At 39.1% G+C, this 22,716-nt stretch overlaps 2 protein-coding genes across 6 annotated transcripts in view; one reads left to right on the forward strand and one right to left on the reverse strand.

Moving 5' to 3' along the window:
- nbeab (neurobeachin b) overlaps positions 1-22,716 on the reverse strand; it is a 175,863-nt gene that overhangs the window by 40,142 nt on the left and 113,005 nt on the right. For all 5 annotated transcript variants that reach the window (XM_072392132.1, XM_072392135.1, XM_072392134.1 and 2 more), the window contains 2 exons: positions 20,328-20,474; positions 16,588-16,724 (listed from right to left, as the gene is read on the reverse strand). In XM_072392132.1, the coding sequence (XP_072248233.1) occupies positions 16,588-16,724; positions 20,328-20,474 (284 nt within the window). The remainder of the gene's footprint in view (positions 1-16,587; positions 16,725-20,327; positions 20,475-22,716) is intronic.
- On the forward strand, positions 13,622-15,110 carry mab21l1 (mab-21-like 1). Its single transcript, XM_072392130.1, has one exon. The coding sequence runs from the start codon at positions 14,011-14,013 to the stop codon at positions 15,088-15,090; it is 1,080 nt and encodes a 359-aa protein (XP_072248231.1). The 5' UTR covers positions 13,622-14,010; the 3' UTR covers positions 15,091-15,110.

Genomic DNA, 22,716 nt, shown 5'->3' on the forward strand with positions numbered 1-22,716 from the left:
TCAGATTTTCTGATGAGCTTGTTTCAGTGAAAACTCTGATGATTTTTTTTAAACATTGTCTCTATGTTGGACTGGATGCTGGAATGATTCGTCACTTTTGCACATCCATTATGATGCATAACCATGGCAACAGGAAAGTTGTTTGCATGTGGGAGTGGTTGACTGAACTTTCAAAGCCCAAGTAATACCTGGAATAAGCCCTCAAATCCAGATGAGTTCAAGAGGACACACTTAGAATGCAGAGCAGTAACAAAATTGCAAGAAAGGAAGCAGAAGTTTAAACCATTTGATCATTATGGGAGGTGTGAGATCACTGGCTGATAAAATGGACGAGCTCAGAGCCCTGATGAAGATGCAGCAGGAATGTCATGGCAATACGTTAATTTTTTTAATGAAACATGGATGGTGGAACAACTCCAACACTTCTCTACACAGCTTTAACTACATGGGCAGACAGAGACTGCAGACTGAGTGGTAACAGTGAGGGATTACAAATCTTTTAACAACAGATGGTGTAATCCTGGACATATCACTGAGAAAAAGCTTTTCTGCATCCCAGATGTTGAATTTTGACGTTCAGATTCTTTCCAGATTGTCAACTGAGAGAGTTCGCCTGCGTTACCTGTTGACTGTGTGTACTCATCAGCTGTTGCCAAGCTACACTTCAACCTTCCAAGGGTTTTATCAACTGATTGTTATTTTTTCTTTCTTTATCCATCTATAACAACAGCATATTTTTAACAATAATTCATACTGCTGCAATATAATTCTTAGACATGTCTGCAACATATCTCCAACAAAAAAAAGCAGAGATTTGTACAATCATCACAGTTTCAAGGTGATTGTCACCAATTTAACTTGAAAACAAATATTTAACATGGTGACAATCTCTCCTTTATTCTTCAGTGGTTTACGTGTAGTTTTTTTTTTTTTTTTAGAATTTCAGTTAATGCCATAGTGAAGTTGACCTTTGACCCTTTGGATATTAAATTCAATGACATCATAATTCTATCCAATTAATCCTTAGACTAAAATGTTGCCATTACTGGTGAATGAATTGTTCAGTTATGGTCAATAACGTTCCTTTTTTTAAGGTTACAGTGACATTGTCCACAAAATGCAAAAAAGAAAAAACCTTCATGAGTACAAGTGGATGTTTCAGTCAAATTTTAAGAAATTCCCTAAAGGCATTCATAAAAAGACTGAATTTAGTAAGCAAGGTAAATAACCTTATTTTGGACCTTCTTGGGGTTCTATAAGATATTTTGTGTGTTTTGAAAAAAAAAAAAAGGTCAAAACGCTGATTTCATTTTTGAGGACAAAATGGTGCAAGTTAGAATGGTGAAAAACTTAACTATTACCTCGAAATTATATATAAGCATGGTAAAGTGATGACCAACCCATAACCACATCCACAAGCATGCATGAACATACAGTAAAGTCAGCACAACATCCAGATAAATAGCTTGAGGATGCTTTCACTAAGGAGCTTGAGAGAAGGGATGTCATTTGGTATTGGGTCTTTTCAGAAAGATTTTCCTAATGGGATGCTTTCAGAGACTTGTCAGCCTTAAGATGACTGAAATCTTCCTGGCCTGGGCACCAGCTTCCTCTGGCTGCTGCTAAAACTGCCAAGCTGATCACTTTAAATCCCACTTTTTTCTTTCTTTTTTTTTGGTCCTGTGTGGGAGGAATAGGGGTTCAGAGTAAGACTGAGAAGGAGTGAAAGAATGAGACAAGGATGGAGAGGCAGACGAAGGAGGAGAGAGACAGAAAGAGCAAGTGGTTAGACGAGAAGGCCTGATGAGCAATGAGTGCCTCACTCCTCTTCAATTAATCTCGTCTCTCTACCTTTACATTGGCGCTTCCATTGGAACCGAGGTAATGACACCCTCATCCATTATCCTTTTATCCCTGTTATTCAGAGGGAATTGCTTAATAATATGTTACAGATTCGTCCTCCTTCATATAATTCTTTCTGTCATTTGCAGTATATCATCTAGAAAACACACAGCCCCCTTTCTGCTGGACGTTGTTTGAAGATTATCATGGGTGACACCTTCGAGATGCAGCCAGAATCTGGAGCACCGTTTTTTGAGGCATAAAGTGGAATTACCCTGACTTATCTGTCATTGCCAAAAGCACAACAAGCCATTCAGGCCCAAAGGAAAGGTGGAACAGGTTCTTATCACCTTCTCTGAAAGAGAGAGCTTGTAAATTTATGCTAATTAGAGCCTTTTGTCATCCAAGCTCACCCTTGGGGCTGAACAGGGCTTCCACTGGATGATAATCTGGCTGTTGAGTGCACTAGATAATTTGTACTTTATCCTCATGTAATTATATAGTTTAAATCTTTTTACCAATGCTAATCCTACCACATGAGGAAGTGTCTTAGCCGTGTCTGTGGTTTTTAGCAGCACTAGTTAGCATGCATCTGACTCTCACATAAAATCACGTAGGAGGAGCGCAGCCCTGATATAATTACTCTGACTTTCTGTAGCTTGTGTTATGAATCCTCCTATCATCTTGATCCACCTTAGCAGGCAGGCAAGAAGCCAAGCTGGCAGCCTGGGGGTAAGGAAGACAACACAAGGGAAGGTGAAAACATTGTAGCATGACTGAAAGCTCCCTTCCCATTTTTGTCAGAGAAAGAAGATGGAAGAGAAAAGGAAAATAGACTGAAAAGGGTATAAGTGCATTGAGGTGGCTTTGCAGAGATTTTGAGGGCTCTCTGTTGTCCAGTGGGACTCCAGGCCATCTTGTATGCCTGCCAAAGCCGACAGCCCCTCACAAGCTGTTTGGCGTGCTGTAATTTGACTAATTACACTGGATTAGACCATATTAATGCAAGCTGTTTTCTCCAGGGTCACTGACCCACCCAGTGTGTCCCTAGTTGGTTTCCCTAAATTCTGTGTAAACAAAAGAAAACAGTACAGATTTTGTTTCTTTACATGATGGGTTAGGAAAATATGTATGCATGTATGTACATGTATAAAAAGACCAGATAGTGCAAGAGAATGTGCTGCAAAGCATCCACAACACAAGCTGTGTGGCATCTCCTCAAAGTACATCACTGCAGGACAAAGTATTTTGTCTGCTTTGTCTTTCTGCAAGGAATGAACAAAATACAAACAGTGTGAACTGCACAAATACCAGAGTTTAAAGATTTTTTTGCTGGTAGATGGGGAACATAAGACTATGGAATATCTCCATATGTTGTCTACCAAAGTGAAAAATATTACAATTATCTTAGTAAAACACGAGGATGAAATCTGCGTAGTGAGGCTCTGCTTATGTGTAAGGTTTGGTTGTACATATGTTTTCTAAAGAAATACTATGCATAAATCTATGTTTATAGAAGTAAAATAGATATTATATGACTTTCAAGTATAGTTTTCAAACTGAGGAAACATTAGGATAACAAGAAATTAGATTTATTTGAAACCAACACTGATTTGCATTTGTAAAAATACCAAATGAAAGAGGGGAAATGAGCCATAGAATATGTGTGTTTTAATACAAGTGCTCTCCCAATTGTTCCAAATGAATTTGAATTTCACACAATAGAGAGGCTGCTTCAATGTTTGTATGTGTTGCTCTGCCTTGAACACAGTGAAATAATAGACTTAAACCAGGCGTTATAAAGACAGAATACCAAAGAGGCTTACTGCCTTAGTTTCATAAAACATTTAGGCAAAAGTTCCAAAGGCTGAGGATGATGAAAGAAGGTAAGGCTGAAAATGGGCTTCTGGGATCCAGAGCCCTTATTGTACAGAAGTCACATCAAATTAATACTGAGGGCCATTTGCAGCCTTTCTTCTCCTGAGCTTTTCAGAACGGATTAAGCTATGAAAACTCAGAAATTACTAAAGCACCTATTAGGCATTATGCTCACCCTTTCTTCTCTTTCTCTTTGAAAATCATTAAATGTGCTTCACTTCACTCGTACCACAATTCACAAGTTGTCTCTATACTTGAAAGAATTTATGAAATGTGTCCTGTAAAAAGCTTTTTTTCTTCCTACTTGCTTACGGGGAATCTATCCTGCAAAAAAAGGAAAACATTTACTTATAGACTTTTCACACGTAGGATTAAGCGGGTTGGATGGATGGACACAATTTGCCATTTTTAAGCAAACATTTGTCTGTTAGTTGTTTTGTTTTTTGTCATTATGTGGGTCTGCAATTCATATTAATCCATGCTGTAGTTTAGTATGGCAGTTTGCTGACACACCAGTGAAGGGCCACTATTCCAAAAGGTTCTCTTTCTTCCCTCAATGCCTCTTCAAAGAAACACAGGGGGTGCATGAATTGTAATTATGGTTCCTAACAGGATTCAAGAGTGCCAAAACGATAGCACTTGAGAACCAGGTCGTGTGGAGTTAAACGCCTGTCAGACGCTCAAAGCACAGCAGCATGTGAACAAACCCACAAAGGCTTCACAAGTCCGCTTCTTGAGGCACTTTCCTTCTCATAGCCTGAGATTAAAGATCAACTAAGACCCCTTTAAAGACCCACACAGCTTTTGTTTATCTATACTCACATTCCAGTTTTCAACAAGGGTTACAGCTTTCCAGTTAAGATACTAAACCTGAAAACAAGGAATACAAAAAGTGACAAGTGGTGATGGAGCCGAATCATTTTGACAAAAAAATAAATAACTTATTCAATTGGTCAACTCTAGTGCATCATTTTAAAGGAGGAAGCAGACATGTGTGATTGATCAGGTGTCAGATTATCCTGCGACTTGGCCTCCAGAATTACCGAAAAGATCAACTGTTCATCCCAAATAGTTACAATGACTCACCAGGACACAAGACCCCTCACTGCACATTAAAGAGACTAACAGTCAGGCGAGACCTTCAGGAGATCCAGCCCCATCGTACTCCGCAGTTGCACCCTTACAGAACCCAACCTGCAGTGTGAAGTCCTTATGCATGACCCTTATTAAACTCCTAATTGGATTGAGAGCCACTAAGAAAAGAAATGCAACATTATTCATTCAGCAGATTTTCTTTAACATTCCCTCCAATAGTTTCCCTACTCAACAATAACATTCAAACATTTTTTTCCCTTTTCAAAACACAACTATATTTTTCAAAAATGGGAGTGCAGGCAGAACCTTTTTCACCTTTTCATTTTAGGAAAAGCACCATCTGATTTTCACAGGGTGCATGTGACAGGCTGAAACAAAGCCTAGCTCTGCCCATTGTAAAGCCTTTCACTGTTTTAATGGTTTTAAAATGGCTACAAGCAGGGTCCTTTTCAGTGGTGACCGGGCTGCTCAGTTCTCCTCTTCTTATCCAAGACAAACTGCTACAGGCGGGGACTCTGGGGTCAGATGATGAGTGAATGAAGGATTGAGTTCACCCATAACCAAAGTCTCAGACTCTCAGTGCATATAGAAGTTCCCAACACATTTGCACTAATTATAGAGAATAAATAGTTCCATAACAACAACATCAATCAAGTTAATTATGAAAAACAGCATAATGACAATAATTACAATAATATCTCATTAAGAAAAAGAATAAGAGACAGGGGAGAATTAATAGCAGACAGGTGTACAACACACCGCAATTATGGAACCTGAAATTAGTTCATTGCCTCAAGGCAAACAGAGGAGAAAGGGAAGGTTGTATGTGAGCCAGTGTGTGCGTCCGTGTGTGTGCGTCCGTGTGTGTGTGTGGTGGGGGAGCTGGTTTCAGGGCTGAGAATAGGGCTGATAGAGAGAGGCTCACTGACAAAAAAAAGGAATTGCAAATAAGCAAACAAAAATGTCTTAAATGTGTAAATTAGAGAGAAAAATAAGAGGGAAAAGCAGCTTTTCCCTGCAGACTGGTGCCTTAGATGAGAAGGGAGCAGCGAAACGTGATCAAGGGGAGCCGTGGAGCGGTACGGCAGGCGTCAAGACGAGCACTCAGCCAGCGAGTGGCAGCTTCCCCTTTTCCAGTCAATCATTCATTACAGAGCCAAGTGCTGTGGAGGAGTGCCTCCTCTTTTTGACCTATCATATTACTGCCTCTGTAAACTCCTAATCCTCCCTTCGTTAGATGGTGTCAACAGCCGACATGCTCTCACCCTGCCGCCGAACTCTCAGCTCAGACACCTCCAAAGCCCCGCCAAGACCACAGAATTGACACTAATAAAATCATTTGAAATTTAACAAGGTAGAACGGCACAACTTCATCCTTTTTTTTTCGTACTCTCATCCACCTTTTTGACATGTTTTCTTTAATCATCAGGAAGATTTTCTGAAAATTCACTTACTAATAAGTTAACTTTTCCCTTTTTTGTCTCACCATCAGTTCCAGGCTCAGCTCACTGTAAGTACCACGAAGAAAGTCATGACTCTCACTCTTCAATCTTTCGCTGGCTGGTCTGGGAGACCTTTTTTTTTGCCTTGGGCTTGTTCCTAAGCAGGTGAAAGCCTGGAGGCAGGAACCTACACATCAGCACATCTTCATCCGTCATGACTCTTTTATAGGGACCCCATCTCCTGAGTTTCTCTAATAGAGCCCAGTGAGATGACAACTATAATGAGTCCAACAGATGAAAGCTCAGCAGGACAGAGCAACGTTGGAATAGATCTCCACACACATTGGGGCAGCAATCTGGGACTCACTGTGCGAATGTTGTTATTTAGGTAAACAAAAGATAAAGCATCTGTGATTTGGCAGAACTTCAAAAATGAGTTTTGGAGTGGTTCGAAATGTCATGGTGATCACAGACAACAGAAAACAATCAAGTTCATCACATGCATGTGAATACATATCACGAACCAAAATGTCCTTCACTCACAGGCATTAGCACACAGATCTAATTTCAAAACCTCTCTCTCACTCACACACAAAGATCCATCTGATGGGTTTTTGGAGGGTCCCAATTTAATCTGACAGATACCAGACAGTAGATGCTCAGAGAAATGACAGCACTGATTTAGTTTAGCTCACTGTGACATTGTCTCAACCAAACTATTGAACACAACTGAAGGCCAGTTTATTTAGTTATTTCTCAATGACATACAACACACAAACCTTTGTAGTCAGAGCAGATCTTAAAATATCTTACCTTTAAGGGAATAAATATGCAAATTTGTGTGATAAACTTTGTCACACCTAAAACATAACAAGGTTTGAGGGATGTTAATTACCATATAAAATAAGAAATTGTCATCCCGCCCCATATGGCCCACTTTTAGGGTGAGGAAGATGGAAATGAGGCGGGGTAGATTTGATTGCGACATGCTCTCCCAGTCTGTGCTCCACAATATGTGGCGTTGCTAGTAACCGGCTAATATTCAGCACAGCTCACCAGCACCAGAACTAATGAAAGTAGACAAAATGTCTCTGCTGCCATCTTTGTCTAGCATCCGCTCAGGGTGAGCCTCCCTCTTTCCCTTCTGTCCTTTTCACCACCCCTTTTTCCCCTTGCTCTTCAAGGGAGGGTGACAGCAACATAAAATGGTGGCGAGCAAATGTGCCTTCCATGTGGCAGCAGTGGTGGGGGTGACAGGCCGAGCTGAGGCCAGCAATATCAGCAGTGTGTGGCTGTTGCTTTGAGCAAGCTGGATGGTCGCCATGAGAAGATCAGGGCCGAGCTGATGAGACACTAGTGGTTACAAACCAAAAGAAGCTCAATATTAAATGAAGTAAAAGCAGACTCAAGCCCTGAATAAAACTGCTAGCTGCTTAATAAAAGTAAACTTATTTTTTGTGGAGGCTTGATAATATTTGACAGTTCATTATATAGTTAAATGTAGACAGTAGATTTGTTGTTTTACTGTGTCACAGTGCATTTGAAAATTATTGCTACAAATACTATTTTATCATATATAAAAGCCATATATTAAATTCCAAGATGACTTTAATTAGGAACTGTAGAATACAAAATGATATAGGTAGTTCAATTGTCAAATCCCCAGAAACAATTTGTCTACTTGGGACAATAATAATTTTAAATATTTAAATATCACAGAAATTATATCAAACCTCATGAAGCAACTATACAAGACAAACTCTCTTCAAGCAATTAGTGGCTGAGTCATTCAGGGGATTGTTAGTTAACCCTATGCTCAGAGGATGATGAAGCAAGGGCATAAATCACAGAGTGAAACAAGGCAGACTCCTCCGATTCATTAATGGAAATGATCTGTCAATATGCTGGAGTCAATTCACACGTGTCAGCTGGGCTCAGCTCACAATGGGCTCGCCAACTTATGAACTCCCTGCACCACTCCAGCGAGTCCATAAAACAACTGGCAACGCCGCTGGGGAGCACCCTGAGACACCACCCTCTTGCACAGACCACCAGATGACACAGATGGGGTGAAACCAAACAAAGACGAGACTCCCTTTGTACAAAGAGGGACCCCTTTCAAAAGCCATTCATGCAACAAATTGGGGAAAGCTGGCCATGCAGCACTATGGGTTTGCTCTTTTATTAGCATGAGCGTTACGTCACAGTAAGTGAAATCAGATTTATGGCTCTCTGCTACAAAAGTGGTTAAAATCAAGCTCAGTTAAAAAAATAATAATAAAGCAATGTTAACCAACAACAGTTTAGCTCTGTTAACCAGGAACAGTTTGTTCTATATAAGCCTCAAAGTAACAAGATATTCCACTTTTTTTACAACACTTTGCCTTATTGCACAATAATGACCAAATCATGAGCTAAAGCAAAGCTAAGGAAAATGCTGATCCTTGCTTTTATAACCTCTCCTCTAGAGCTGATGGATTGTTTGGCTAAACATAGAGTTAACTTTTTAACAAACTTGACACATTTTTATTGATAAATCATCTTGAAAAGCTTGTGAGCAAATTTATACTAATTGGAGTTTCTGTGTGTTGTTCACTCTCTCGGTTAAAGGAGCAATGATTCTCCATAGTCAGAGACTTTAAGCTATTAATATCAGTAGAGGTAGCTTTAAACAGCATCAAGCTTTTGTACTTTCAAAGGCAGCCCATCAGTTAAGGGGGTTATTTTCCATGTAGGTCATTAAATATGTGCACACAAGCTTTCTCTTGTTAAGCCCACTGCATTTTTCTTTTCTTCTCCCATCTCAGCTGCACCCTCGCGCTGCTGCAGCAATCTGCATGGAGAGACATTTGTCATCATTAGCCCTGCTCTGACAGTTGGCACCCCGCACCTCAGATCTCTAAGACTGGCAATTATGAACCCTTCATCCCTTATTTAGGCAACAACACCTAATTTCATCACAGGCCTTCCCAACAGCATCTGATTACCAACAATCCCAAACCAACAATATGCCCTTAATTTATCTATTTACTTTGTTACTTCAATGTACTCCTACTCCTGGATCACATGACAAGTGTCTGAGATTGTAAAACATTTATCAGAAACAAGGGCAATGGAGAGGACTGTATATAAGCATCGAGGGGTCAGTGGGCAGATGATTATAGCGCCCACTTTCAGATGGTAGACATCTTGCAAAGATTAAGATTAATCACATTGACTCTTTCTGAAAAGTTGCCTCTCAGAGAGAGAAGGTGAAAATAAATAGCAAAATCAATGAAAACCAATAACATTCAACAAAAGTTCAAAAGAAACATTTGAAATAAACATGTAAATGACAGCATTTTAACAAAATTGTGATTTTTGTTTTTCAGAATAATTAAACCCAATCTTTGTTTTTTAAAATACATATACACATATTAATGAATATGATATAATAAAACAACCACAATAATGTTCGAGTCCCCAAAACACCCTCTGTTCAAAAATAAAAAGGTAATGCTAAACTATGTGCTGGTACAATAAGTGAAAGCACTGCAGCAGCACCTTTGCTTCACCCTGACAAGTGAAGAAAAAGATGCCCCGGTTTCCCATGTAAGCTTGTGTTTTCTTTTTTCTTCTAGTTTCTTTATTTGTGAAAACATCCAGATTTTTTTCTGAATTGTTACTTTGGCAAACAGAACTAAATTGCATTCATGCTAAATTCATGCAAATACATGCATGTAATTTATCACAGAGGCTGACAAGCGTACCATATTGCAGAGGGGAGGGGTAAAGGGGCAAATGAAAGTGAGACAATCAATTAAGTTTCAAAATGTACACTTTTCTTTATCTCTCTTTGCTAAAAACAAACAAAAAATCCTATCAATCCAATACATTTGGTGATCTCTCTCTGTCGTACAAATGCACTCAATCGTAAAGACAGCCTATTTAGGTGAAGAGGGTCTCAGACCCTGAAGCCATGTGTACCAGCTTTCTGCCTTGTCCAAAGGCTGCTAATAGACAGGGGAGAATAAAATAAATGAATGGACACAATCCAAAGGGGGTCCACAGTGAGGCTCTAGGCCCAGAAATTAACCGGCCTCCTACAGAGACACCATATTGCGTGGAATAATAATGCTTCATTATTAAAAATCTCAATGACAATTTCATTTAATGGCAAACAAAATTACAGAAAATGTGTCAAAGTGAGTGGTTATCCCATGAGTATTTTATTTCTCAGTGTGAGAGCCAGTGATATCACATCTCTGATATGTTACTGTTTTTAATCTGATTCATACAGACAAATGTCATCCTATTAAGTCTGCTTGAACTAATCTGCACATTAACTTGGGAGCAGATAAAGTCCCCTTAAATGGCTTGAGTCTCTTTTATCATTACTAAATATCCCCGGAAATTTAATGAAAAAGCATATGGCTGACCTTATTTGTTCTTGTGTAATAGGATTAATAAAATAATCAAACAACCACTGTAATCACACTGTCAGTTATAGGATTGCTGTCCACAAATGACTTGATCCAGCTTAAAAATCGTCCAAATGTTACTGCTGCATAACATAATTGACTTTCTTAATGAGTTATGAGGTCACTGAGGAAACTGAAACTATACATTACTCCAAAAATGATATGGTTTATACATTGTGGTTAAAGTCAGAGCCACAGAGCCATGTTGGTGAAATGAGCTAGTTAATACCATCATTAAACAGTATGAGTTTGTTGTTGTTTTTTTAGATTCTTGCATATTCTTCATAACTATGGATACAGATAGTAGGACATAATTTCAAGATGCAAAACATCAGAATCAAAAGGCAATTGTACCATCAAAGAAGTACCACTGAACTTCTACATATTCATGTTCACAGAATTCTCATTCTTGTTGAAAGAAAGCAAAATGAAAAATGGAGGAGAAAAAAATGAATAAGTGTAGAGGAATGCTTCGGAAACAAAGAGGCCTTCAAAACAGAGTCACATGCTCATGCAAAATTAGGGGAAGTAGAAGTCATTGTGTTGATTTACGCAATCAGGCATGCATTTGCTGGGTCTGAAATAGGCATGTGCTGGAATCACAATCCCATACATCATACTTGAGGGCCTCCAATAGCCTAGCAGTATGGTACATGGATCAACAAAGATTTCAATGTTGTCATGGTAAGGATATGAAAAAGAAAACTGGATCATCTTAGGCTAGACTTGACAACTGCTGGAGTCATGGGACTGTGAAGCAGGTTGAGTTACTGTGGGATCTCAGCAACCACATGCTTTAGATTAAGAGGTGATAATCTCAATGAAAATCCCACCTTCTATCACGCATAGGGATGGTTAAAGGCAAAAGAGTACAAACTCAAGAGGTGCAACTGGACTCTGAGGCATCTGACTTGGAGCATGATTGTCTGGAAAGAGAAGCTAGTCTGGTTTCAATAAAAGCCAAGTACCTGCTGAGCTACAGACAGTGGGAGAGAGTGAAAGAAAAGACTATCAAAGACTGAGAGTGAAAGAGGTTTTCAGCTACTTCTCGCCACATGAAAACATGTCCTCCATATCCTCAATATATGTCCCCCATATATGTCAATAACATTAAAATGTGGTTGATACATTTAAACTGACTTAAATGTGATTCAGTATGAATAAAAATGCATTATAGTGTGTATTATTCAGTTATAAAATAAACCTTCATATAAACTTGCTCTATTTCCCACAGTTGGATTTCATACTTCAAATCTGCCATTTCTGCCTGGTAACAATGTAACTTTATCACAAAGACTTGCCAAGCAGCCATTGGCACTGTTGTCATGACAGGCTGCGATGATAATGGGAGTCACCTATCTATCAAGGTCCTTCCCTCACATACCGCCCCCTGCTCAGCCGCATCCATGTAGTCAGAGCTTGAGCTTAGATGCAGTAGTTTGCCCTCATAATGTCTGGTTGTATGCTGCTCTGACTTGGGGCAGGGATGAGTGTAAATGCCTTTGCGTTCCTCATCTGATCCGTGTAGCATCATTGTTTTGAAGTCCTCTTCAAAGCATGTACGATAGCTTGTGAGATTGAGTGCCAGTGCAATGATGAGAGTCAGAGAAGGTTTGGTGCAAGTGCAGATACAATACCTCTTTATTGTGAATCATAATGCTTTGGATTAAATGGCCAACAATGTCATTCTGAATTGTTCCAACTTCTTTATTTTTCTTCAGGTTTCTTGTTTCTTTTTCTCCAAAATTGTCTAACAGGTGATTTAATTTAATTCATCTTACTTTTATTTTTGTTGTTATTGCTTATACTGCCTTTTTATATATAAAAAGGTGTATTAAGCTCTATCAATGACAAATTGCAGAATGCCAAAAGGTTTTTATTCAAATAATCCATTTTGATAACTGATGTCAGAAATGAATATTTTTCAGAAATGGCTATATTACAACACAATAACACTACAGACTATTATCAGCTTTCTAGAAAAAAAAACAAAAAACAGAAAAAACGAATAATTAAGTTAAAATGACAATTTACTTTTCTATGTACAAAGTCCTAAAGGAAGACATAGGCAGATTAACTGTCATAAGTAGATGCTATTACAGTAAAAAAAATATTAAAATGCTGTCATGTGGAAATGTTGTTAACTGAACACAAAAGGGGAAAAAAGGCAAAACAAGTAAGCATTACCTCTTAATAATTATATTAAAACACACACCTTGAAGATATAGTGTATCATAACAACAGGCATGCTAATCAATTATGATCGCAGTGTTGTACAGCCTTTAAATAGGCCTAAAGCACCATATTGCACTTTTTAGCCTTTCAAAAATAAACCCGAGACGTCAACAATATGTTCGGCAATTTTAACTTAACCCGAGAGTTTGTATGCTATGGGGTCGTTATTTTCTCTATATATGCCTCGAAAAATTAAACATGCAACACATGAACAATATCAAATAGGCTATGTTTTACCAAACATTCCCACAATAGTTTCAGTCTAATTACAATTTATTTGACGTGTTTTGTGTGGAATCTTAAAATAGAATAAATACACCGTAAGTTTAAATACATATTTAAATAATATCCCATCCGAATACACAAACACTAAATAATTCTAAAACAACCTACTGTTTCACATACAATGCATACAACGTAGCGGACTAAAAAGCGGAGGATGAAGTCCCACAGAAATGAAAAGAAATGAAAAGAAAAGAAGAGAGCAGAATTATTTTCCTTCAGTCCGCGTAGGTGTACTTCCGCTCCTCGATATACTACCAGTACCTGTACTTTTTACTTGTATATAACACCAGGGGATGAATTTGTTTTCAATAAACTGCGGTGACGCATTGGACAGCGATTGGACATCTTGGTTTCAACTCCTCCCTTATAATAAAGAGTGTGTGTGTCTCTGTGTTGTAAAACACAGCAACACCGGGCGTCTGCGTCAGGAGAACACACTCTACTCTGCGCAATTACGCGGACACCTAACTGGCACAGCGATCAGAGAGCGAAAAGGGCATTTTCCTGGCTATTGAACGAGGTGCAAATGGACTTTTAATCACGCCATTGGGATCATTTCGAGGACTTGCTCTGAGCACTTCGATGCAGTTTACAGCTGTGAATGTTATGATTGTTACGCATGTGCTCTGAGCACATAGTCACTTTCTAAGTGGACTTTTTTCTATTTAGATAGCTTCCCTTCTTATCTAAAATTGGCTCCCGTACAAACAGCCGCGTTGGATCCCTCGGCTTATTGCGAGACTCCGGTGTATAACCCGGATCTCTGCCCTAATATGATAGCCGCGCAGGCAAAGTTGGTGTATCACCTCAACAAATATTACAACGAGAAATGTCAGTCTCGAAAGGCAGCCATCTCCAAGACCATTCGGGAGGTGTGCAAGGTGGTTTCGGATGTCCTAAAGGAAGTGGAGGTGCAGGAGCCTCGTTTTATCAGCTCGCTCAGCGAGATGGATAATCGTTTCGAGGGACTGGAGGTCATTTCACCCACCGAGTTCGAGGTCGTACTCTATCTGAATCAGATGGGAGTATTCAACTTTGTAGATGACGGCTCTCTTCCAGGCTGCGCCGTCCTCAAGCTCAGCGATGGCCGCAAAAGAAGCATGTCACTCTGGGTAGAATTCATCACAGCCTCCGGTTACCTCTCAGCGCGCAAGATCCGGTCGAGATTTCAGACACTGGTGGCGCAGGCAGTAGATAAATGCAGCTACAGAGATGTTGTCAAAATGGTCGCTGACACAAGTGAGGTGAAGTTGCGTATTAGAGACAGATATGTGGTGCAAATCACGCCGGCTTTCAAGTGCACTGGCATTTGGCCACGAAGCGCTGCGCACTGGCCTCTGCCTCACATCCCCTGGCCGGGACCGAACAGAGTGGCAGAAGTCAAAGCGGAGGGTTTCAATCTTTTATCCAAAGAGTGCTACTCCCTGAACGGCAAGCAGAGCTCAGCAGAGAGCGATGCCTGGGTCTTGCAGTTTGCCGAGGCCGAGAACCGGCTCCTCCTGGGCGGGTGCAGGAAGAAATGCTTGTCAGTCCTCAAAGCGTTACGAGACCGGCACCTCGAACTGCCTGGACAACCCCTGAACAACTACCACATGAAAACTTTGGTTTCCTACGAGTGTGAGAAACATCCCAGGGAGTCGGACTGGGATGAGAACTGCCTCGGCGACCGCCTGAACGGGATACTATTGCAGCTTATTTCGTGTTTGCAGTGCAGAAGGTGCCCGCATTATTTCCTGCCTAATTTAGACCTGTTTCAAGGAAAACCTCACTCTGCTCTAGAAAACGCAGCCAAACAGACTTGGCGACTGGCAAGAGAAATACTGACCAACCCCAAAAGCTTGGAGAAACTCTGAGGTAACAAAAAAAAAGAAAATATTGGTTCACATCGTCTTAAAAATGTGTTAAAGAGGCCTAACAGGCTTAGAAATGGACAGAGAAAATAACGCCAACCAATTTGCGAAGTCTTGTGAAATGTGACTGTCCTCTGTTGTTGAATATGTTTTGGCCTAGCCTGTTTCAAGATGATTTTCACAACAGTTTAATTTACAGTTATCCCCGTGCACCTTTCGGTGGTGTTAATATGTTATTTAGAAGCAAGTTTAAATCATTGGCAACAATTAATCCAGAATGCCACCCCAACAGTGGTTTTCTTTTTCTCCGTGTCGACTAAATGCTTCAGAAGAAAGAAAGAAAGAAAGAAAAAGCACCGTAACAATCTTGGAAAAATAAAAACCCATATCTGTACATTTTATACTGTAAATACATTCATAGATTGTGATTCAAGTGGTCTGAAATTGTGAATGTTGTTCTGTGACACGTAAATAGGATCCACCTGTTTAAATCTCCCTCTGAATCTTTTCTTTTTTATCCGGTAGAAACGTTGTTAATTTATACTTGCATCAGTGGTAGTCTGATTCACCTGTTTCAATGGACATTTTTATATTTTCTTAAAGTTTACATTTTGATGGTAGGCGTATGACATTTGTTACATTGAAAACATTCCACCAGTTTACTTGAATTATTATTTAAATTACTCAAACTATTTGAGTTGTTGTTTTTCTTAACCATGCTTAGGCCTACGTGATTTTAAAAAAAGAAGAAAATGATAAACTATATATATAGTATATATATATATATATTACAGTTTAATTGGGTAAAAATGCACTTGAGATACACTGGATTATAAACATCTGTGATCTGATTTTTTTTTATTTCTGTCTTTGGTCTAATTTAAAGAGTTAATAAAACGAGCTGTTTTATACTTGTGTCCCATTATGATTTTATTAAATATGCACCTGATAATACAAAAATAGGCTTAATGCAACGCAATAATAGTGTGATAATAATGAAAACTTTGAGGTTTTCTACATTTGACACCTTCAAAAAAACTCAACAACGTTTTAAACAGATTTGGGGTTTTTTCTTAAATTAAAATCCTCTGAACAACTTACTAATTAGTTTAAAATTAGAAGGATGAAGAGTTTACTTGGCACAATTTGCTAAATCAACTGTCAAAACACTTTGATGGCCGGGCCTACAGGAAGAACAGCTCCCAGTGGAAATGATGATTTTCCAAAAATTTTAAATAACTCACACAGACTCTCTCTCACATAGACACCCACCCACACACACACACACACACTCAAATGCTCATGAATGTTCTTTGGAAACCCATCAGCCTACTTTCTTTATGTAAGAACACTAGTTTATCTAAAATATAGCATATCATTAACGGTGGTGGGACAGTTGAGAAAAAAAGAGAGCGAGAGAAAGAGAGAGAGAGAGAAAACTGTTAAACATGTCAGAAACAGTTCTAAACCGCGCTGCATAGTTGCTTGCAACTTACTTACCTTTGAGTTGGCCCTTTTGAAGGCAGGGTCATCCTCATCCACCTCAAAGTAGATTTCAGAGGTGGTGATGGACAGAGTTCCCCGCGCGACCAGGACAGGGGCAACAAGCTGGGCCGAGCTGCTCAGGACCACTGGGCCTGCAGAATGTACAGGGGGCAGCCACATGTTGTGTTGATATCATGCAGAAAAGACGCTTTTGGTATTTTATGTTAAATAAAACGAGGCGGAAGTTGATTCTGTAACTGAAGAAGGCGAGAACTGTGGTTAGTGCAGGCAGTCAAGAATATTCACTCACCCACAGTTTAGTGCGAATTCAATGTTAAAAACACAGAGATTTTTAGAGTAGTTATTGCAGCTTAGTCAAAATGCATCATGACAAAAAAATTTTAAAAACTTGAAACTCTTGGAATCTAATGTTGAAGCCTTACGCGCAAACACTTTTTTCTTATACCGTCCAGGATAGGCGCAGATCACGGTGGAAATTATCGAGGTTGCGGAGGCACAATCGGTATTGGAAAAATGAAAATGGCATGGAAACCAGTGATAGGCTGATGAAGAAATGTTTCACGAGCCGCTCCAATCACCACTATCTTTAATCCTGTCTTCTTCATATTTTCAAATGAACATATTTTGACTTTAAAGGTTTAAAATATTAATTTGCAAAATTGTTACTCACGAGTGCGTTACACTGCATGGCCAGAATTGAATTAATTGATTTTAAGGAAATAAGACAGAAATCACAAAAAGTATGGTCTTTCTGTTGGCAGCTTTCACTTATAACGCTTGTTTTCAAGTGCTAACAGGCATCCATTAGGTTGGAGCCCGGTCAGCTGATCGTGATTGCAAATTTATTTACGTATCCTCGCTTCTTCTCATCCTTTTCATCCTCCTTGTTCTCAGATCAGTATCGCCGTGGAGCACCGTTACAGTGATTTGTCTGCTCTCAAACGAAAGCACCAAAATCGGTATATTTATCGATCTTTTAAACTCCAAAGAGCCACTTTAATGTCTCATCAATCTTAATCTGCGTTCCTCAGCCAATTATGGCCGATAGTGTTACAGGAGTACAAGTGGATTTCGGTCTGAACTCCCAGAGCGCCCCTTCATCGCTCTTGCAGGCTGCACAGTTAAACCATCCTCCCTTGATCCCCCCCCTCTCCTCCGCGTTGCTCGGGTCCATTAACGATGATCCTATCTGCTGATGCTATCAACCCAGATACTACACGTTGCTTGCAAGCTTGTTAAAAGTAACACCAACCTCAGCCTGGTTTTCTGCATTTCCGATAACGTTCACTGTGTTGATAGCAGAGACAAATACGTACTGAATTGCAGTAATAGTATTCATAATCACAACAACAATAATCAAACATATCACATATCTGTTCTTATTTTTTCACTGTTTTATTTTTTGCTATGCACAGTATGAGCTACAATAAAAGTGGATTGTCTCCATAAAATGTCTAAACTATAAATTAATCCAATCCATCTACTGAAAATAATACTTCGAGGAGTATTACATTTTGTCCCTGTAAGACTACACCAAGCAAAATACACATACTGCCTGAAGCATTAAGCAGCCATTGCACATGGGCAGGAAGAGGATTAGGGAGTAATCCCCTCAGGGATCCTTCCATAATTAGGCTATATGGCATTAAAATGTTTACATGAGAATAATGAAATTAAGGGCAAGTTACACAGGATGAGAGGGGCACACAGGATAAAGTGTTGAATACCCCGCTGTTGGGTGTATCTTTTAATGAAAATGCAAATATTTCTCAAATGACAGTCCAGTTTAATAAGGTGATGAAAGCCTAATTTCTGTGAGGAGGGAGTTTGGAAGAACTGCTAAGAGGGTGCGTTTAACATCCACAATATATCTTCTAGACTGCGGTGCTTGATTATTGCTTTTATATTTTACATTATAAGATATGGGTCACTTACATACCCAAGCAGTATTATCTACTAATATGGTGATTTAGGTATACATATATTTGAAGAAGGAAATTATCTGTAGACGTCTGAATAGAAAACATGAATCGAGCACCCCAAAACAGAATAACAGCTCTCATCTTTCTTTCATATCCTCAGAGGTACACATTCAGAAATGTTATGTTGGTTTTACCCTTTTATAAACATGTCACCACTCAAGGAAACAGTATTCTGAACAGGGACTTAAAATGGATGCAAAAAGGCTAAATTAAAGCAAAACAAAATGGTTGTGGCTACAAAGCCACACTTTGGGGTGTACTAACATGTTTCCGGTATGCTGGCTTGCATACAAACTACTCCTTAACATGAGAAATTCTCTGTAAGACTCAGACTCTTCTATTCTTTCTTCTCACATGCGTTTCTATTTTACCCAATTTTGATTACAATATGTGCATACAAAAAAGTTAATTTAATGCCAGCACAAGCACAGATCATTTCCAGTGTTTGTTGGGGAGCAAAACTAATCATAGGTTCAGTAACCACAACTGCCTAAGCCCATGAGTGTAGGCGCCACCCCTTTGGCAGCAGCAGGCACTGACCCAGCGGCTGGCTGGAGGAGCACTGTTTTTGACAAGGATCTAGTCTCAGATCTCTCATTGAGGTTGTTCATGCCTGAGATTATATACAGAACAAACACAGCCAGTGCATCCTGCTAAAAACACAACCTGATTGCTACAGTGTGAGGCAGCTCCCCTATTGGCAAAAACGTGAACTCAACTTTCATTTCACATGAACAAATAAATCCCCACATTTACTTTTCAGTGTCCACCTTCAAAGTTCGGCTCAGTTCACACATCATAAATATATAGCAAATATCAAGCTCAGCATTTCTGGTTTGTTCATGGTCATTATTAGTTTCTCAGGAGAAAACCCTCTGTTTGTAAATGAGCCCCTGCGCTGCTCTTTACATTGGCCAGTGAAGGGTTCATCTGACAGACATGGAGCGTTTGGCTGCCTGCTGGCCCTGGGACAAAAAGGAGGGTTAGTCTCCTCCTCCAAGCTTCAATCTGTGGGATCTTAAAGGGGATTTCACTGCTCTGCAGTGCCCTGGATCAGTCTGAGCTTCACATACTAAGCCATGATAAGTGGGCACTATAAGACAATAAAGAAGAGATTTTAAGTGAGCAATGCAGATTTTCAAACTGCCTTTTATCATATGTTTTCCATCACAGTTTGCACATTCATGTGTTTAGCGATATGTAATTGTGAAAAAATAAAATAATATCTAGTGATGATAACTGTTGAAAAAAAAAACACAAGCAGAAAAAAATTACACTAATAATTCTGTTTTTTCTATTTTTGTCACAGGAAAACAGACAATGTTTTTGGAGATCAAAATAATAAGGGAATACGCTTCTCACATTCAGACATAAAGACATGAACACAAGACTATATGTGTGTGCCACCAGCTTTATGCATGAGGTATTAAGGGAGGATTTAACTTAAATGCGCTTCAGCATCAAGGATGATCAATGAAACTAAAAACCAAACTCAAAATCAAATAAATTGCAATTTAAAGTCCTGGCAGTAACTTTAAAATCAGATCAAAGTTGGCTCACAGTCGGAGTGTGATAAATTATGTATGAAGGACAAAATGCACATTGGCAGCAAGTTTCACAATTAACTGTGTTGTATATAACACTTTTTTGGGGATGGGTTAAAAAATATTAAGAATCAAACAGATAAAATAAGTCAAAGTTTGGTGGTGAAGTTGAATGGTGGTTGATGGAAATGTTGGTGTGCCGACATACCACCCAGGTTGTCCATCTCCTTCTCATGCAGCAGGCTGACGTTATCATCGTCTCCATCCAGTATCAGTTCTGTCTCAGGGTTCTGACTTGCCACAGTTGGGCTCCTGAAAACCGTCTTGGACTTGGCTGTCACGTCCTCCTTTAAGCCTGTAAAAACAGATATGCAAAGAGTTATAACCAAATGCTGTACTTTGTCTTGTAAGCTAACACTAGTAACTGTTTTTAAATACTAGTCTATGGTCTATTTCAAGAGTCAGCCAAAGTTTTTTTTTTCTTTCTATATTGTTTCATGGGGAGCACCATGTCAGAGCCACGGTAGAGTTCTTAAATACTTTCTTTCCTAAAAGGTGTTTTTTTATGTTTTTGTTTACATTTCTAAAGAAAACATAGATGTACAAACGTTATTATTGATTTGTATCTGAGGAAAAAAAAAAGCAGGCAATGAGTGCTTCCAGCAGCTTATGTTACCCTAATCGTATAGAAATAACACTTCTGTTACCGGGAGCTTTCCAGTTGTCTTTGCAGTCAGAGTAGCATTGACCAGGCACTTTTGAGCGGACTTGGACTGCATCCACATTAACCGTCTTATGGAGAGCAAATGAAACAGGCCGTTTTTGCTGAAATACAATCTCAAAACCAGCGGCTATAGCGCTTGAAAACTTATCTCCTATCTAACAATGATTTGCATACAGATTACCCAGATGTAATACATTATTTGGATGGCCACTGGCCACACTGTAAGCCCAGAAATATTGGGCCAATAACAGCGCCCCAGAGGCATAGTCATTAGGCCAGTACAATCAATCTGGGCTCTAAGATTGTTGTTTTAAAATCGCATTTGGCAAAAAATAATATAACAAATGATTATGGTCTTGCACTACGAGCACAAACACGTAAATGATGGGTTATCAAAGGTCAATCTATCATAGCCTGTTCCATTTATTGATAAAAAAAAAAAAGAACACACTGTTGCAGCATCTATATTGATATCTATAGCACTGTAGGTTTTTGAAAGTAGTATACAGATGTTTAAACATAATCTGCCCAAACCTTTTAACGCTTCTTGATCAGTAATACTTAATTACCCCATTTTTTGGAACTCCCCCTTGTGGGACCAATAACCTTATTTTTACCTGTATAGTAAAATATAAAAAGTATAAGCAAAAGTATGACAATTTCAGCTGATGTCCATATTGACCAAAGAGTGGCTTGCTCCAACAGTAAAGCAAGGCAATGTCATAATAAAAAATATAGTGTATTGTATGTTTCGATGAAATAAATACGTACAAATTATAAAAGGAAGACGCATCATAGGATGAAAAAAATAATCAAACATTTTTTAACAGCCACCGAAAGTACTCAGGTTAGATACACAAAGCATGAGTAAATGACTTCTTGTACTATAAATTCAAATAAAATATTTTTTCTGGGCCTTAAAATGCAAAACTGAGTAAATACAAAATATTAATCCCAGAAAATAACAGCATGAAATACAAAAAGATATGCAGGATGATCCTAATATAAGTTCATGATATCCACACTTACGTACTTGCTGTAACATATGAAAGAATGTCAGGGTTCTGCACATATTTGTTCACTGAACACATTTTGAGTGGCTGAACATCAAAGGTGTTTCAGCTTTTATTTTCAGACAAGGTCAAAAATGAAACACAATCTGCATCTTGAAAGACCAACAGCTGAGTCGGAGGATACAGCTCAAGCTCATAGTAGATTAGAGATATTGTTTGCCGCTTTTGGAGACTTGACAAGAGTGAGATTGAACAGACAGCACAATTAGGAGGCTGCTTATGGCAAGACTTCATCATATGGCTGCAGTGAAACATGCTCATTGAAAAAGATGTCTTCATACATGCTGAAAAACAAAGAGGTTTCACTACCCATTTGAATCAGCCCTATCTCCATGCAGCTGCTCAAAACGTTTATGTGCATTTGTCTTTCTGAAGTCCATTGTTGGAAATAACCGGAGGAGAAATTTGCGCGTGCAAAAGGAAGAACACATATCAAGGTATGGGAGGTGGCTGACACCGGTCTGACATGTTTCCTTTCAGCACTGTTCTTAATTCGCCTCTCCCTCCCCTGAGGAACATGTACCTTGTCTTGAAGAGGTCACATTTGACTGTTGTCAACACGGCTACTGAGAAAAAAGCCTGCTTCCTGCTCTGTCTCATATCTGGTGTGCTTTCATCAGACGAGGGGAAGAAGTTTGAGCGTTTCGGAAATGAATTCTGTGCAATGTTAAAAGAAAAGCCAGCCAGCGGTTAGAAATCAAAACAAAAGAGTGAAACTTAAAACTTTAATTCTGTAAACCATCATTATACTCGGAGTAAATGAGCAAAAACTTAGCAGGCGGGCTGATGTTCTGATTGGC

This window comes from Leuresthes tenuis, unplaced genomic scaffold (genome assembly GCF_036924035.1).
Source record: "Leuresthes tenuis unplaced genomic scaffold, fLeuTen1.0.hap1 SCAF_9, whole genome shotgun sequence".
NCBI classification, from domain to species: Eukaryota; Metazoa; Chordata; class Actinopteri; order Atheriniformes; family Atherinopsidae; genus Leuresthes; species Leuresthes tenuis.